An 18909-nucleotide genomic window follows, 5' to 3' on the forward strand; every position below is an offset into this window, starting at 1 on the left:
CAGTTTGTGCAAACACTTGTGTATCGACTATATGCTAGATGTCATGGGAAGTGCTTATTAATGACTAGTCCTATGGACTCTGTAGTTTAATACAAATAATCATGCACAAATCGAATTTATAAATTAAATTTATATGAGACTATAGGCAACAGTGCTCTTCTGTACCAAAACAAAAGCCTCTTGGACAGTTAGAAAGGAAAAATACATCTAATTAATACAGATGGAACCAGGGCCAAATTATGAGGCTATGTACATTCTTGTTTGAGTAAAGCCACATTAGCTCAGATTGGCCAGAGAATGGATAAGAGTCATCACAGTTACCATAAATGAATTACTAGTATTCAGAGTTTTACTGTTTATATATTAATACATATTTTTAAAGCAATATAGTCTTTAGGAGACCTTGCAATTCCTCATGCATATTATTTTGAATATGATTATTATTATACAATATTATTTTAAGTATTGTTATCTTTCTGTTTGGATTTAAGGTAAGTAGAAGTTCAATATAATAAGTAAAATTTTCTTGATAATAATGATTTGATTACTCTGAAAAATTAGCAAATATGAAAGTCTTTATGAAAATAATGTCTATGTGAATATCCTGATTTTCTGTGTTCTAACTTAGCTTTATTTTATTCAAGTAGTGAAATTTTAATTTGCAGTCTGGAAAAAAAGTACATATCCACTCCATCTTTCTTTTTAAAAATTTATCAGTTGGGGGGAGGTGGTTAAAGATAAAAGGAAAGGAAAAAATATGGATCTGATTGAAGACTATGTACTCAATAATCGTGTTCGAGGGGGGTGAGTTAATAATTCCCTGTTGTTAGGGAGAAGACACAAAAAAGCATTAAACATAAAAAACATTTATCTGTGTTAAAATAAAGAACATCTGTTTGTCAGAAGATAGCACTGAAAGAGTACAAAGGCAAGCCGTGAAAGAGGAGATTTTTGCCACTTACAATCAAGAGTCTTGTAGCCAGGATTCCCTGTCCCTGGATCACTACACGTGCTGTTGGGGGTGTCCTGAGAGGGGAAGGAGGGGTCGGGATGGCGAGGGGATGAGAGGAGTGCTTCCGTTTTTGCTGGCAAGGCTTTATTTCTTGCCCTGGGTGATGGTTAAATGTTTGCTTTATGATTGTCCACTGAAATGCAGGTTTGTGTTTTGTATGTATTTTTTAACAAATACATATTTGTTTAAAAAAATTGTTAATATGTATTTTTTGTATTTTTATATCACTAAATAATATCCTTATCTCTTTTTAAATTTTATAAGAGCTTGATTGAGGTATAATCTATATACCATAAATTTGCCCTTTTAAAGTACAGAATTGGGTGGGTTTTGGTAGATTCAGAGTGTTGTGTAACCATCACCACAGCCTAATTTCAGAATTTTCCATCAGCTCAAAAAGAATCCTCTTACCCCTTTATTAGTCATCCCTGTTTCCTCCTACCTCCAGCCCCAGGCTACCACGAATCTACTTTGGTTATTTGGATTCGTATATTCTGGCCATTGATTTTAGATCATTCTTCTTTTCTCATATATACATTCACTGCTATAAATTTCTGTCTAGCATTTCCTCCACAGAATGCTACAAATTTTGATAAGTTGTGTTTTATTTAGTTCAAAATATTTAAAAATTTATGTTGAGTTTTTTGGTGTTTTGTTTTTTTTAACTCATTTGTTATTTAGCAATGTATTATTTAACTTCCACATATATTTTGGGATTTTCCAGTTATGTTTCTATTAGTCATTTCTAGTTTAATTACATTGTGGTCTGAGAGCAGATCTTGTATGATTTCTATTCTTTTAAATTTATTAGGATGTGTTTTATGGCCCAGAATGTGGTCTCTCTTGGTAAACATTCCATGTGAGGTTAAGAATAATGTGTATTCTGCTATTGTTGGATGAAGTAGTCCATGGCTGCCAATTATATACAGTTGATTAACGGTTGAGTTCATTTGAGAGTGGGTACAAGATAGTTACAGGTATTTCACAACAGAAGAAACACAGACATCTAATAAACACATGAAAAAATGCTCAAGCTCATTAGCAGTCATGGAAATGCAAATTAAAATCACTGCAACAATGTTTACACCCCTATTGCTGTACCTACTAGAGTTGCAAAATTAAAGTTTGACGACACCAAGTGTGCTAGTGAGGAGGTAGATCGTTAGGAACTTCTGTATATTGCTGGTTGGACTAAAAATGTATACAGCCACCTTGGGAAAGCAGTTTAAGGTTATCTTTGTAAAACTGAAGATGTGTGTATTCCATGACCCAGCAATTTGACCTCTAAGCATATGCCCTAGGAAAATTCTTACATGTTTCGTAGAAAAGACAGAGATAGATAATTCATTGCAACATTGCTCTTAAAAGCAAAAACTGGAAAATAGCACAAAAATTTATCTCTGGAAATTAAAATATTACAGTGGAGTATTATAAAGCAGTGAAAGTAAACTGAATTACAGCTTCTTAAACATGGAAGGATCTTAGAAATATAATGCTGAATGAAAAAACCAAGTTTCAGAAGACTAAAAACATTATAATGCAACTTCGATGTAAAGTTCAACAAGAAGGCAGATAGTGTATTGGTTAGTACCTGTGGCAAAATTATTTTTAAGAAGCAATGGAATGATAAACGATTCAGCACAGTGGTTACCTCTGAATAAGGGTGACAGAGGGATGGGATTGGACTGGGGGGCACCTGAGAGGTGGTTTTGGGGGTGGTTTCACACCCCTCCCTCAGTTTTGGGGGTTGGGTAGTAGATTCTTGAGCAAACTCTGGGAAAGAGTGGAGGACAGAGGAGCCTGGGGTGAAAGAGTCGGACACGGCTTAGGGACTGAACACCGACCAAGTAGGTTCTTGAGTGTTAATTTATTATTAGGCTTTAGGACTCCCATCTGTATCACACACAGTCTTCTTTTTTTAATGTTTCCAATATTACATAATAAGAGAGAGAGAAAGCTTTCCAGCTCTGTTCTCCCTGCACCCTGATCCAAGTGTCCTCAAGACTAGGAAGAGCGAGGCGAGCACAGAGGCTTGGAGGGCAGGCAGATCCCTGGAAAGACAGAAAGCAGCAGGATAAAAGGAGACTCTCAGAGGTGGTGGGTATACTTACCATCTGAAGTGTGGTGGTGGTTTCTCAGATGTGTGCTTGTGTTGAAACCCATCACATTGTGCACTTTACACGCACACAGTGTGTGTCCCAGGAAAGCCAGGGAAATCAGGTCATGGGGCGAGCTGTAAGCCAGGCCCGTCTCCCACCTGACCAAGGTGATGAGTCTGCTTGCCTTCCAATGGGAGGGGGGTGTGTCCCCTCACACCTCACTGCCCCACAGACGACTTCCTTTTCTCCCTGGACAACAGACGGGTCCTTTTGTCTCCTCCAGCCTAACAGTAATAACTTTTCCCCCGAAAAAGTTTTGTGAATTGTTGTCTGTACACTGTTGATGAATCCAGTTTGTAAAAGGTCAGATACATTGTGTCACCTGTGAATGACTTATCTAGAATCTGTTCTTTAACAGTTGAGAATTTTAAAGATAAAATCAATATGCCCTTTTTCATTTTTATTTTTAAAATATTCCTCTTTAGCTTAAGCATTGTTTTGATCTTACAGCCTCTGACTTTGGAGTGACATTTTCTTTGAAGTGACAAAGCTCATTTCTTTGAAGTAACATTTTCCTGACGTTAAGTTATTCTTGACCATCAGATGGCGTTTTGGGATCCGTACCCCTGGATGAAGAACCACACCAGAACAAGAAGCTGCGTCTTGCAAACCACTAAGTCTTGTCTGAATAAGGGGTGAAGCCCTCCAGAATTTTTATTGCACTTTTAAAATCCAGCCTTGTTAACTCAGAAAATAAGAATGGATTTTGTAAATAGTTGAAAAAATTTTTTAAAGGAAGCTAATTTATTATTAGCATATGAATGATACTAAGGAGAATATTTTTATTTAGATTTATTTGTATGTTTTCCAGAGTATAGTGGTGTGTTCTTTTTTTACACTGAAGCAGGTGTCAGTCATTTCAAGAGACCAGTTCAGTCGGCTACAGGGATTGATTTCTCCTGGTCTTAGCTTTAGGGGATCCAGTCTGAAAGGGGCTGGTTCATTGGAGGTCACATCTCAGAGAGAAGTACACACCTTTTCAGAAATATTAATCCCTTTGGATTATGAAGGTGATAATTAGTAATCTACTCCATGGAAATAAACAGCAACCTGACCATTTTTAAGTCAATGTGTGACTCACCAAAAGGCCCCATTTATACCCAAAGCTTTCTGGTAATCAGAATTTACTTTATTAGCCTGGAGTCATAAAAAATGAATTTGGTGGACCTGCTCTCCATTATAAAAGTGTGTTCCTAACAAGGTTATTTTTTTTTTCAGTCTTTCAGTGTGTAAAACATGATCACTTGCTGGACTCTGGTGTTACATCACTGATTCAGGGTAGCAATAGGAAGACAGCATTATTCTCGGACAATATTATTCTCTGATCTCACTGACTCTTGAAACCACTAATAAGAGAAGAAATATTTTAGTCTAGAATTCCATTCATAAATGCTGCCCATTATCCCCTCCATATAATTAGCAGAGAGCGTTTCAGGGCTTTGAATGGAAGGCCTTATAAAAACATTTGCAAACCTTAAGAATACTGAAAGTCTTGACGGTGAACATGATGGTTGTTTTCCAAATTGCTCTTCATGAGTCCTCTCATTTTTTATTTGTGAGGAAACTTTCAGAAAATCAGCCCAAAGATAAAGGCATGGGCTTTGTACTTTCCTGGAGTTAGGGAGGGAGCCGTGTGGCCGGTGGCCCATGGGCAGCCCTGGGGTTCGACGGACTCTGTGCGGGGAGTCAGCTTCACCTCTGCTGTTGCCCACTTTCTCCCTGGGGCGTCTCGTATCCTCACAGGGCCTCCTGCCACTCTCAGGAGAGTGCACAGGCCACCCCGCACGCTGGCCTGTGCCCCTGTTTGGACAGCAGCCTGCTTAGCCTGTGTTGTGTGTGTAAATTTTTTTTTAAACTGCTGAATCTAGTGCCTGCAACAGTGTCTGGCACGTGACAGGCATTCAATAAATATTTGTTGACTAAATGACTGCTGGACACCGGCTAGACCCTGGAGATGAGACGTGTAAGAAATGCTCCCTGACCTCAAGAAGCTTGCAGTCTAGTGACAGACATAAGCATAAAGTCACGTATTAATAATAATGCTTCTCAGAGTGGGGTCCCTGGACCAACAGCGTTAGCCTCATCTGGGGACTTGTTAGAAGTGCACATTGTTAAGCCCTACCCCAGACCTGTTGAATCAAACTCCGGGGCTGGGGCCAGCATCCCCTGAAGGTGCCTCTGAGGACCTTCAAGGTTGAGAACTGCCCTGTGGATGTAACTGAAGGAACAGTGGTGGAAGGAACACACAGGAGGACAGGCAGGCACTCGGGTGAAGTGGAGGCCCCGTAGAAGTGGAGGTCCTGAAGGGACTGCAGGGAGCGGGCAGCTGAACAGTGAGGGTGAGATGAACATCTGAGAAAGTAATGGAGATGGGTGGTCACCCCGGGCAGCAGGAAAGGGAAGTGACTGGGAACTCACGCAAAGATTGCTAACCTGTACCAGGAGCCCCCTGGGGCAGCAACAGTACTGCCTAAAACCTAGTCACCCACAGTCAAGAGGGCTCACCCCTCAGGCTGAGAAATCGGAACTTGCCCTTAAAAATACATCACCATTAATTTCAAAGGTTGGGAAGGCAACAGTAAATGCATAATTTGAAACAGAGCTCTGCATTTGTTTACTGCCAAGGACAGCAGCTATGCTGACTGGAGGTGGGGTGAGTGCAGGCCTGGCTCGGCGGCGCTCGGCTGTCAGGTGGGGTGTGTGAGGGTTTACCTGTATCTAATCACTGCTAACGCTTCTTCTTTTATTCGGCTTTTCCATGGGTTTCTCTTCCTCAGTTACTTAATGAGTTTGAGAATATACCTTCTCATAAATCTTCCTCGGTTTATGCATGAACAGTTGAGCTTTCAGATCTACCACAGCAGTCTGCTTCTAACCCACTTTAGAGCTATGTTTTGAAGTTCTGGTATTGCCAAGAGTGGCCGCTTAGCATTGAGCTGCGGCTGTTACTACTGCTTCTTAAGGTCAAGGAACAGTTTAGAACCTTCATTTCATGTGTCATATTAAGGGGTTTTTCTGTGATCATTTAAAATTATTACATATAAGAAAAGTGAAAAGCCCTATTAATCAGTACTAGTTGAAAACAAGGCCTGTTTAAAATGGAATACCCTTTAGAAATGCATCCATAAAATGTGTTTACCCTATTCAACTACTGCACTTAAACAGACTCAGATTTCAAAGGAACTTAGATCTCATCTATTTAGAATATTCCTCTGCAGAACTGGAAACACCAGTGTCCAGAAGGTGAATGATTTCCTAAAGTCTAGCTCAGGATGTCACAAGGGCCTAAATCAGTATCAGCTTTGGTTTTTTTCTCTCTTTACATTTTCAGTTTTGTTTTTAATATCAGTGTTCATTTGTCCTGTACCTGTTGACGTATTAGCTGATTTTAACATGTATGTGACAGTAATAAAAGACTTCTGTCGTTGTAAATTAAGTCATTTTTTAAGTAAAATTACACCTACACATTAAAAATGAGCAAAATAATCTATAAACCTTTCTTGAAACAGTAAGACCCACTCTGTCTTCTGTATCACCGCTCCCCAGAGGCCACCAGGCTCAAGGATTTTAGCTGATTTACTTTGTATTTGTCTCCAAATCACGTTTCTTAATAGTGTTTCAGTTTTAGGTATTTTCTTTTGAATTTCCATCATGGAAGGGCTTTCTTTCTCCTCCCTCTCCTCAGCACACACTTCCATCTCCCCATCCTCCTAATATTCTTTCAATTTGATTGCATCAGTATTCATTGTTTGGTATTATGACTTTAAGTGCTTACTCACAGCTTTATCACATTATGTACTGTGATGACTTTCTGTATAAAATGTGTTTTCGTGCATTTCAAATTTGTCTTTTCTGCACGGGGCTGCGGGGACATTGATTTTGTATATTTTATTGCTAAGCTGTAACCAAACCCTTCTCCCAGCTGTGTAATCTTCTTTTGGTATTCAAGCACATTGGGTGTCCTAAAAAGCTTTTCTTATTGAAGAAGTGCCTCCCAGAGCCTCTGACCACCTCCAGCCTGGGCTGATCAGTCACTGGAATTTCTGCGCTGCTGACTTCCCAGGTTCTCCTTCCATGGCACTCCTGGGGTCGGGGAGGGCAGGGACAGAGGCATCCTCCACGTTCTTGAGCTGGAACCCCCAGAATCCAGACTTTTCTCAGTTGGGCGGGCATATCTTTCAGAAGGTCCCTGAGAAAAGGTACATGGTGGTAAGATGACTGTAGATGGGGAGCAGTTTCAATACTGTGAGTATCTGTGAATGTCTTTATTCTGCCCTCAGTTTAGACACTTTGTTGGATGTAGAATTGTAGACTGGGAATAACCACCACCCCGGACCCTCCCTGCACCCCGCCTCAGAATTCTGAAGGCCTTCTTTCCTGATCCTGGGTACACTACTGGAGTGAGTTTCAAGGTTGGGGCTGTCAGTCAGACTCACGAGATTCAGCGAGGGCTGCTGGGCAACGTCTTTCAGGACAGTATAGAGCAGAGCTCAGCCTCGTGCACCGCAGCACGTTCCCAGGCAGAGCATCCGACTGTCCTCACTGAGTCCTCCGTTCTGTCTGTCCTGAGCTTATGTTTAAAACAGAGAAAGCCAAAAAAAACTTCACTCTCGTTTTATGATTTCAGGGGCATAAACAGGTAAATTAATATGTTTGTTCACTTCTCCATTTTCATATTTTCTGCAGTGTTTTGGCTTTAAGCATGAAATTCTTTCCTGCAGTCATTTTAAATAATGTATTTAGTATAAACGGGCTCAGTTGCTTCAGTTGTGTCTGACTCTTTGAGACCCTATGGACTGGGGCCCTCCAGGCTCCTCTGTCCATGGGAGTGGGTTCCCATGCCCTCGTCCAGGGGGCCTTCCCAACCCAGGGATCGAACCCACGTCTCCTGCATTGCAAGCAGATTCTTTACTGCTGAACCACTGGGGAAGCCCATTTAGTATAGCCACTCCCTAATATTATGTATCTTTCCCCTGGGGATAAGCCCCAAAGATACTGTGTCAGAGGAGTATGTGTTCTTCTGCTGAGGGCTATTTTTTAGACAAGGAAGGAATACCTGAAAAATACAGATTTTCTAAAATACAATCTTTGGGGATAAAGAATTAAAATCTATTCAACACCACTATAGCATTTGAGTGTCTTTCTTTTTGTTATTTCTGATTGTATATTTTAAAAGGCTTGAAAATAGAAAATACGTGACCAGGCTAACCATGTATTTTGGTTCATATTAAACATCTGCTGGAATTGGCCCACTAGGTGGTTCCGGCTCAAGTTTACTTGCACAGTATATATCTGATAGAGTTAATGCCTCAAATATACAAAGAACTCGTAAAAGTCAACATTAATAGAACAAAGCACCCAGCTTAAAAAAATGAGCAGGGGATCTGAAGAGACAAATTTTCCAAAGAAAATATACAGATATCAACAGGCACATGAAAAGATGCTCAGCATCACTCATCAGAGGAATGCAAATCCAAATCACAAGAAGATACCATCTCAGAGCTGTCAGAATATTCTGTTCTCAAGAACACAATAACAGATGACAACAGAGAAAAGGTAACCATTGTTCACTCTTGGTGGGAAGGAAATTGGTATAGTCACTGTGGAAAAAATTGGAAAAAAAAAGTATGGCTATTTCCAAAAAGAAATTAAAAATAGGTCTACCATATATTTTAGGAACTCCAATTCTGGTTATTTATCTGAAAAAAATCAATTATCAGAAAATATATATGCACCACTACAATCACGGCAGCATCATTTACAATAGCCAACCCAAGAGCCCATTAATGGATAAAGATTATACATACATACATATGCACAACAGGTTATTACTCAGCCATAGAGAAGAATGAAAGCTTGCTAGTTGAGACAACATGAATAGACCTAGAGGGTACTATGCTAAGTGAAAATAAGATAGAAAAACAATGATTGTATGACTTCAATTATTGGTAAAATCTAAAAAACAAAGCAAATGAACAGATAACAAAACAAAACAGATTTGTAAATACAGAGGAAAAAGTAGGTGGTCACCAGGGAGGGGAGTGGGAGGAGGGAAGAAACAGGTGAGGGAGATCAAGAAGTACATACTTGCAAACAAATATAAACAGTCTTGGGTATGAGATTTGAGAAATGTAGTTAATAGTTATGTGATCCTTACCTATGTATGATGACATACACAGACTTACTGTGCTGATCATTTTGAAATGTCCAGAAATATCTAATTGCTGCATTGGGCAACCAGAACTACCAGTGTCATAGGCCAATTATAGTTCAACAAACAAACTCAGAGTAAAACAGATTTGTGGTTACCAGACGCAGTGTACTCCAGGTTACAGGCAGATTTGGCCTTGGAGTACAGAATGCAGCAGGGAAAAGCCTAACAGAATTTTGCCAAGAGAACGCACTGGTCACAGCAAACACCCTCTCCCAACAACACAAGAGAAGACTCTACACAAGGACATCACCAGACGGTCAACACCGAAATCAGATTGATTATGTTTTTTGCAGCCAAAGATGGGGAAGCTCTACACAGTTAGCAAAAACAAGAGACCAGGAGCTGACTGTGGCTCAGATCATGGACTCCTTACTGCCAAATTCAGGCTTAAATTAAAGAAAGTACGGAAAACCATTAGACCATTGAGGTATGACCTAAATCAAATCTCTTACGATTATACAGAAGTGAGAAATAGATTCAAGGGATTAGATCTGATAGAGTGCCTGATGAACTATGGACGGGGGTTTGTGACATTGTACAGGAAACAGGAATCAAGACCATCCCCAAGAAAAAGAAATGCAAAAACCCAAAATGGCTGTCTGAGGAGGCCTTAGAAATAGCTGTGAAAAGAAGAGAAGTGAAAAGCAAAGGAGATTTGGACTCTGTGGGAGAGGGAGAGGGTGGGATGATTTGGGAGAATGGCATTAAAACGTATAATATCATATAAGAAATGAATCGCCAGTCTAGGTTCAATGCAGGGTGCAGGATGCTTGGGGCTGGTGCACTGGGATGACCCGGAGGGATGGTGTGGGGGGCAGGGGTGGGAGGGGGGTTCGGGATTGGGAAAACGTGTACACTCATGGCGGATTCATGTTGATCTGTGGCAAAACCAATACAATATTGTAAAGTAAAAATAATAAAAGCAGGGTGAAAATCAAAAGAAAAAAAAAGCAAAGGAGAAAAGAAAAGATATACCCATTTAAATGCAGATTCCAAAGAATAGCAAGGAGAGATAAGAAAACCTTCCTCAGCGATCAATGCAAAGAAATAGAAGAAAACAATAGAATGGGAAAGACTAGAGATCTCTTCAAGAAAATTAGAGATACCAAGGGAACATTTCATGCAAAGATGAGCTCAATAAAGGACAGAAATAATATGGACCTAACAGAAGCAGAAGATATTAAGAAGAGATGGCAAGAATACACAGAAGAACTATACAAAAAAGATCTTCACAGATAATCACGATGGTATGATCACTCACCTAGAGCCAGACATCCTGGAATGTGAAGTCAAGTGAGCCTTAGGAAGCATCACTATGAACAAAGCTAGTGGAGGTGATGGAATTCCAGTTGAGCTATTTCAAATCCTGACAGATGATGCTGTGAAAGTGCTGCACTCAATATGCCAGCAAATTTGGAAAACTCAGCAGTGGCCACAGGACTGGAAAAGGTCAGTTTTCATTCCAATCCCAAAGAATGTTCAAACTACTGGAATCAAGATTGCCAGGAGAAATATCAATAACCTCAGATATGCAGATGACACCACCATTATGGCAGAAAGTGAAGAACTAAAGAGCCTCTTGATAAAAGACAGTGAAAAAGTTGGCTTAAAATTCAATAGTCAGAAAACTAAGATCATGGCATCTGGTCCCATCACTTCTTGGCAATTACATGGGGAAACAGTGGAAACAGTGACAGACTTTACTTTGGGGGGCTCCAAAATCACTGCAGATGGTGACTGCAGCCATGAAATTAAAAGATGCTTACTGCTTGGAAGAAAAGTTATGACCAACCTAGACAGCATATTAAAAAGAAGAGACATTATTTTGCCAAAAACATCCATCTAGTCAAAGCTATGGTTTTTCTACCAGTTATATATGGATATGAGAGTTGGACTATAAAGAAAGCTGAGTGCCAAAGAATTGATGCTTTTGAGTTGTGGTGTTGGCGAAGACTCTTGAGAGTCCCTTGGACTGCAAGGAAATCCAACCAGTCCATCCTAAAGGAGATCAGTCCTGAATATTCATTGGAAGGACTGATACTGAAGCTGATACTCCAATACTTTGGCCACTTGATGCAAAGAACTGACTCACTGGAAAAGACCCTGATGCTGGGAAAGATTGAAGGCAGGAGGAGAAGGGGATGACAGAGGATGAGATGGTTGGATGGTATCACCAACTCAATGGACATGAGTTTGAGTGAACTGGGAGTTGGTGATGGACAGGGAGGCCTGGCATGCTGCGGTCCATGGGGTCACCAAGTCAGACGTGACTGAGTGACTGAACTGATTGACTGATGCAGTGTATGGGTGGAGAAGGAAATGGAGGAATGCAGCCAAAGTTACAAACTTCCAGTAATAAAATCAATAAGTGCTAGGGATTTAAGGTGCAACATGACTAATATAATTAACACCCCTTTATGTTATAGATGCAAGTTATCAAGAGAGTACATCATAAGAGTTATCTCAAAATTTTTTGTTATTTCTTGAATTTTATACCTATATGAGGTGTTGAATGTTCACTAAACTGATTGGGATAATCCTGATATATGTTCATCAAATCATTATGCTGTAGACCTTCAGTTCAGTTCAGTTCAATCGTTCAATCGTGTCTGACTCTTTGCAATCCCATGAACCGCAACACGCCAGGCCTCCCTGTCCATCACCAACTCCCGGAGTACACCCAAACCCATGTCCATCGAGTCGGTGATGCCATCCAGCCATCTCATCCTCTGTCGTCCCCTTCTCCACCTGCCCTCAATCTTTCCCAGCATCAGGGTCTTTTCCAATGAGTCAGCTCTTTGCATCAGGTGGCCAAAGTTTTGGAGTTTCAGCTTCAACATAAATCCTTCCAATGAACACCCAGGACTGATTTCCTTTAGGATGCACTGGTTGGCTCTCCTTGCAGTCCAAGGGACTGTCAAGAGTCTTCTCTAACACCACAGCTCAATTCTTTGGTGCTCAGCTTTCTTCACAGTCCAACTCTCACATCCATACATGACCACTGGAAAAACCATACCCTTGACTAGATGGACCTTGGTTGGCAAAGTAACATCTCTGCTTTTTAATATGCTGTCTAGGTTGGTCATAACTTTCCTTCCAAGGAGTAAGTGTCTTTTAATTTCATGGCTGCAGTCACCATCTGCAGTGATTTTGGAGCCCAGAAAAATAAAGTCAGCCACTGTTTCCATTGTTTCCCCACCTATTTGCAATGAAGTGATGGGACCCAATGCCATGATCTTAGTTTTCTGAATGTTGAGCTTTAAGACAACTTTTTCACTCTCCTCTTTCACTTTCATCAAGAGGCTCTTATAGTTCTTCCTCACTTTCTGCCATAAGGGTGGTGTCATCTGCATATCCGAGATTATTGATATTTCTCCTGGCAATCTTGATTCCAGCTTGTGCTTCATCCAGCCCAGTGTTTCTCATGATGTACTCTGCATAGAAGTTAAATAAGCAGGGTGACAATATACAGCCTTGACATACTCCTTTTCCTATTTGGAACCAGTCTGTTGTTCCATGTCCAGTTCTAACTGTTGCTTCCTGACCTGCATAGAGATTTCTCAAGAGGCAGGTTAGGTGGTCTGGGATTCCCATCTCTTTCAGAATTTTCCAGTTTATTGTGATCCACACAGTCAAAGGCTTTGGCATAGTCAATAAAGCAGAAATAGATGTTTTTCTGGAACTTTCTTGCTTTTTCCATGATCCAGCGGATGTTGGCAATTTGATCTCTGGTTCCTCTGCCTTTTCTAAAACCAGCTTGAACATCAGGGAGTTCATGGTTCACATATTGCTGAAGTCTGGCTTGGAGAATTTTGAGCATTACTTTACTAGCGTGTGAGATGAGTGCAATTGTGCGGTAGCTTGAGTATTCTTTTGCATTGCCTTTCTCAGTTAGACTTGAAGAAATGAATAATTCCTTAATAAAGCTAACTTTTGGCTTCCCAGGTAGCTCAAATGGTACAGCTTCTGCTTGCAATAAGGGAGACCCAGGTTCGATCCCTGGGTTGGGAAGATTCCCCAGAGAAGGGCAGGGCAACCCACTCCAGTATTGTTGCCCGTAGAATCCTATGGACAGAGGAGCCTGGTGGCCTACAGTGCATGAGGGTCACGAAGAGTCAGACACTAGTGAGTGACTTTGATATTCACTTTCAAAGCTAACTTAGGAAAAAATTTATACCAAGATTAAGTGAGTTCAACACCAAAGAACCCAATGTTTTGGTGGTTAGTGTTAGGTAGGTAGAACAGGGAAAAGGAGTCCAAAATGGTGGTGGCTACAGAGAAGGAAGGGAAAAGCCCGTGAAAATGAAACAGAAGAAGGTCCGAGGACCAGAGTGAGGACCTCAGGTCAAACAAGCAACACTCCTGGCTGGCCCAATTTACATAGGACAGGCCCAGGGAGAGAGAAACATATAAATACAGGAGCCAGAGCCAGCTCTCTCTCTCTCTCCCGCGCTCTGGGGCGCTCTTCTCCTCGTGTCTTTAGATCGACGTGCCCTCACGCCTCGAAGATGGATTTTCCTGCTATCTTCTAAATAAAATAGAGCTGTAACACTGAGCTGTAACACTGATTTGTCTAAGAGCTATAACATGGTCCATTCGAGACCCGAGAGCTATAACACGGTCGGTCTATCCAAGACCTGAGAGCTGCGACACGCCGAGGGGGCTTTAATGTCCGTCACTCCAAATCTTTGTTGTGACGAGACAAATCGAGGAACATACACTTGCGTGACATTAGGAAATATATAAATATAACTAATTGACTTATAAATTCAGGAAAAGCATGTGATCCACTTGAAAGACACAAAGTAGCATGGTAGAATATTGCAGGGAACACTTTTAAAAATAAAAGAGATCTTAACGCTTATGTACCCAAAGAAATCTCCAATACCCACACTAGTTCACCTATAGAGAAATAATACATTGATTTCCTGTAATTGTCAGAAAGATCACTAGTAGACATGAACCCCTAACAACACTTTGGGTAGTAAAATAATCATCTCCATTTGTAGAGCATGTGGATCTGTATGTAATAAGTCCGAATAACCAGTGGAAATTCATTACAGAAAATAAGACAAAATACATTTATTTTAAGTCCTTATTGAATTTATTACAATATTGCTTTTGTTTTTTTGGCCGCAAGGTATGTGGGATGTTAGCTCCCTGACCAGGGATTGAACTCGCACCCCTTGCAACGGAAGGTGAATTCTTAACCACTGGACCACCAGGGAAGTCCCAAGACAAAATATTTTTAAAGACTATAGCCTAAGAGGAATCCCAGGGACAGAGGAGCCTGGTGGGCTGCCATCTATGGGGTCGCACAGAGTTGGACACGACTGAAGCGACTTAGCAGCAGCAGCAGCATAGCATAAGTATGTAGTCCACAGTTCACATAGACACATTAGTTAAAAGGTCTATTAAAAGGGAGGCTGTGAGTTTAAAAGTATAAAAGAAAATAAAAATAAATCTAATACCACATGTGGAAAGTGCTCATATGAATAAAATTATCGTGAACTCCTCATATAGATAGTACAGGAAAAAATAACTGAAGAAAAGGAAAAAACGACTTCCTTAAATATAATAAGAAATCTTACCTGTAAAGAAAAATATACCAATATCCAAATGTGTAATGGATATTTGTGTATGTCTGTGTGTGTGTATATATATATACAAACATATATACAAGTATTTTTCTGAGGATAATTTATGGTTTACATGAAATATTTTATGAAATTAAAGGTTAGTTATTAACTTAAACACATTTTACATACAAGATACTTTATATACATTTCATGGAAACTACAAAGGAAAAATTACTATAGTTACACAAAAGACAAATAATTAATTCATACCATATCAAAAAAAAAAAAAAAACCTAAAGGAACTGTTGTAGCCACAATTTCCAAGAAACAAACTCACTCAGAAGGACAATGCAGATAGTGGAGTGCAGTTTATTACACCCGCTGGCCCAAGGCAGAGTCTCCTCTTAGCCAAGGACCCTGGCCAGTTTTTGTGAAAACCTTACATACCCCAAATTCCCCGAAACTAGTCTGAACAAAGGAAAAAGAAAGATAAAATCAAAGTTAACCCATGATTCATATGCCTTAAGCCTAGGTAGTTAACGGAGGACAATTATCAATAGGCCTGTGGTCATACCCCAATAAGCATAATAGAATGTATGATTCTATTTGGTTACACAGATAATTAGGGTATTCTTTTAGGCAATGGGTACTTCCTTCTGGGGGCCTGGTTTTCCAGTTGGTATGCTGTTTCCATGGATACTATACGTAGAGCTCAAAGTCCAAGATGGAGTCCTGCATTCAAGATAGAGCCTGTTCTGTTTCCTCCTTCAGAACAACAACAATAACAAACAGAAAACAATGAAAATCCTTATCAACAACTTAAACATTAATGGATGAAATTCTCCAATTAAATGACACAAAGTGATAACTAATTTAAGAAAGGAACCTACAGGGAATTCCCTGGAGATCTAGAGGTTAAGTTCCTGTACTTTCACTGCTGGGAACCTGGGTACAATCCCTGGTTGGGGAACAAGGATCCTGCAGGCCAAGCGGCATGTCCAAAATAAAACAATAATTTTAAAAAGAACGTGCAATATGCTGTTTACAAGAGACTTAATTCAACATAAGGACATATATAGATTAAAGTGAGAGGATGTGAAAATACATTCCATGCAAATAGCAGCCCAAAAGACAGCAGGAGTAACTGTAATTAGTACATGTTTTCCATCCAAATCAGTCTCAAGAGACAAAGAATGTTACCCTACAGTGATAAAGGGGTCAAATTATCAAGAGTCTATTACAAGTATAAATATATGTGCACCCAGCACTGGAACATATAGATACTTAAAGCAAATATGAACAAAACTACATACAAAGGAGCAGTAATGAATAGCAAGGTACTTCAATATCCCATCTGTAAACAGGGATAGATCTCCAGGCAGAAAATTAATGAAAAACACTGACCTGCATAACACTTTCTAAAAGTAAAAAGCGTTAGTCACTCAGTCATGTCCAACTCTTTGTGACCTCTCTGTCCATGGGATTCTCCAGGCAAGAGTACTGGAGTGGGTTAGCCGTTTCCTTCTCCCGCGGATCTTCCCCAACCAGGGATCGAACCCGGGTCTCCCATCTTGCAGGCAGGCTCCTAACCAACTGAACCACCAGGGAAGCCTTAGAAAAGTAACCCTAACAGATTTATGGGCTTCCCAGGTGGTGTGGTGGTAAAGGATCTGCCTGCCAAATACAGGAGATGCCAGAGACCCGGGTTCTGTCCCAAGTGAAAAATTCAGAGCTTTTCCTGTAAAATCAGGAACAAGATAAGGCTATCCACACTCACGACTCTTATTACAGACAGTACTGAAGTCCTAAGCAGAGGAATTTGACAGAAAAATAAGAACTAGAAAGGCATCCAAAATGGAGAGGAAAAAATAAAGCTTCTTCTGTCTTCAGAAAACGTGACCTTATATATGGCTCCCCCGCCCCAAATGTTATTAATAGTAGTAGTAAGTACAATAAGGTTGTAGGATACAGAATCAACATACAAAAGTCAGCTGCATTACATTAATACAATCTGTTGTTTTATCATTCTGTCGGTAAGTGGTGTCTGACTCTCTGCGACCCCATGGACTGCAGCGCGCCAGGCTTCCTTGTCCTTCACCATCTCTTGGAGTTTGCTCAAACTCAGGTCCATTGAGTGGATGATGCCATCCAACCATCTCATCCTCTGTCGCCCCTTTCTCCTCCTGCCCTCAATCTTGCCAGCATCAGAATACAATAGTGACCAAATATTAGAAAGAAATAAAATAATTCCATTTACAGCTAACTATCATCCTCGACCACCCGAAGGCCGTCTATGACCGCGCGGCTCTGACCTGTTTAGTCTGCTGAGCCCAGGGCTTCAGGGGCCCCTCCAGTCGCATCTGCTGTCCCCTCCCCGCTGGTACTTGATCTAACAGCGGAAAGAGCGCAGAGGCACTTGGCTAAATTAAGGGACTTGCGAATCTATGGATCAATTTTAAGCCCTAGAACTCGAGAAGCAATTAAGTATTACCGCAAATTCCAGTCTAAGGTGAGGGCAGGTTAGGAGGCTGAATCCCGCCCCCGGGGGTGCAGACCCAGGACCCCCACACCCACCCGCATACACTTCCGGCCCACAGGAGGAGGGGGCTCTGCGACTCCAGCCCGGACTCTGTCCCGCCCCCTCCCCGATTCCACGCGGGGCCGAGCCAGCCGGGCAGAGGGCAAAGGGGCGAAAAGAGAGACCCAAATTCCCCTGGGCTAAGGTGCTGGAGAAGAAGGGGACGACAGAGGATGAGTTGGTGGGATGGCATCACCGATTCAATGGACACGAGTTTGAGTAAACTTCGGGAGTTGGTGATGGACAGGGAGGCTTGGCGTGCTGCGGTCCACTGGGTCACAAGGAATCGGACACGACTGAGCTGAACTGAACTGAACGGAAGGTGCTGCGGGGCCGCTCTTCCGAAGGAGCAGCCGCAGCTCGGAGCGAACCCCCTGCGCCTCAAAAGTCGGCCTCGCGCCGCCCACCCCCACCCCGACCCACGCGGTGCAGGGTCCGGGCCAGCGCACCTGGCGGGCGGCCCCAGGTGCGGTCTGGGCTTCAGCGAGGGCGGATGGCAGAGTCGCGGCGCGAGGAGTTCGGGCTCCGCAGTGACCCCCCGCTCCACTCCGGGCGGCGGGGCGCTCGGCCCCCAGTCGCTTGCAGGCTCTATTGTCAGGCCCCGCCCCGCCCCGGGCGCTAAACGCCAGGTGTCCGGGACGGAGGGCAAGTGGGCGGCTTTTAGTCGCGTGGCCCAGCTCCACCGCTCCGTCTGCCCCTTAAGCCTGCAACTGCAGAAGTTGGGAACTCTTCCTTGATCCCAGCACCTCACATAGCTTTTGACGCCAGGTCTAGGATCAGTGACTGGGCAACAGATGGATACGTGAGACCCTTCTGCTGCGGGAAGAAGGGGTGTGGGGACAGGAGAGAGGCTCAGATGGAAAAGAAAGAAGTCTGCGGGGCGGGGGGGAGGGGGATCTCTCGAGAGAAAGGGCGCAGGGATGAGCACAGCCCACCCACCAAAATACCGCCGCCTTTACAGGCTGCTGGTTCAGGACCGCCGCTCCCCCATCCCTCCTTTTCCAAATGCCAACACCCACGCAGGCAAGCTGCAAGTCCCAGAGTCAAGCCAGGTAGTTCTGGGTCCAGAGTCCTGCCTCTTTAGAAACAGCCCGTCAGCCTGTCTAGCCCCTGAGCCACCCGATCAGAGGGGAAGTGACCCATCGGATGCCGAAGGGGCCTCTGTGGGGCCAGCCAGTTTGGGCCGGAGAGACAGAGGCGCCCGGGAACCAACCTCTGCTCTCTGGGCTCATCCTTGGGCTTCCACCAGCCGCGTCTCGCAGCCTGGAGGTCTGGCTGGGGAGCCGCAGGTGGGCTCCGCTGGTGCCCGGCGCCCTCTAGAGGCCGTCCTCTCTAAAGCCGACGCTCGGCCCTTCCTCCTGCCTTCC

General features: G+C 42.4%; 1 protein-coding gene across 2 annotated transcripts in view; it reads left to right on the forward strand.

The window, feature by feature from the left end:
• The window catches only part of CDADC1 (cytidine and dCMP deaminase domain containing 1), a 31728-nt gene extending 24722 nt beyond the window's left edge, over nucleotides 1-7006 (forward strand). Inside the window, exon 10 of one of the 2 annotated variants that reach the window (XM_069601370.1) lies at nucleotides 3622-7006. In XM_069601370.1, coding sequence (XP_069457471.1) covers nucleotides 3622-3656 — 35 coding nt within the window. In that variant the 3' untranslated portion in view covers nucleotides 3657-7006. The remainder of the gene's footprint in view (nucleotides 1-3621) is intronic. The other variant, XM_069601369.1, reaches the window with a different exon arrangement.
• Nucleotides 7007-18909: the final 11903 nt, after the last annotated feature.

Source organism: Ovis canadensis, chromosome 10 (assembly GCF_042477335.2).
Source record: "Ovis canadensis isolate MfBH-ARS-UI-01 breed Bighorn chromosome 10, ARS-UI_OviCan_v2, whole genome shotgun sequence".
NCBI lineage: Eukaryota > Metazoa > Chordata > Mammalia > Artiodactyla > Bovidae > Ovis > Ovis canadensis.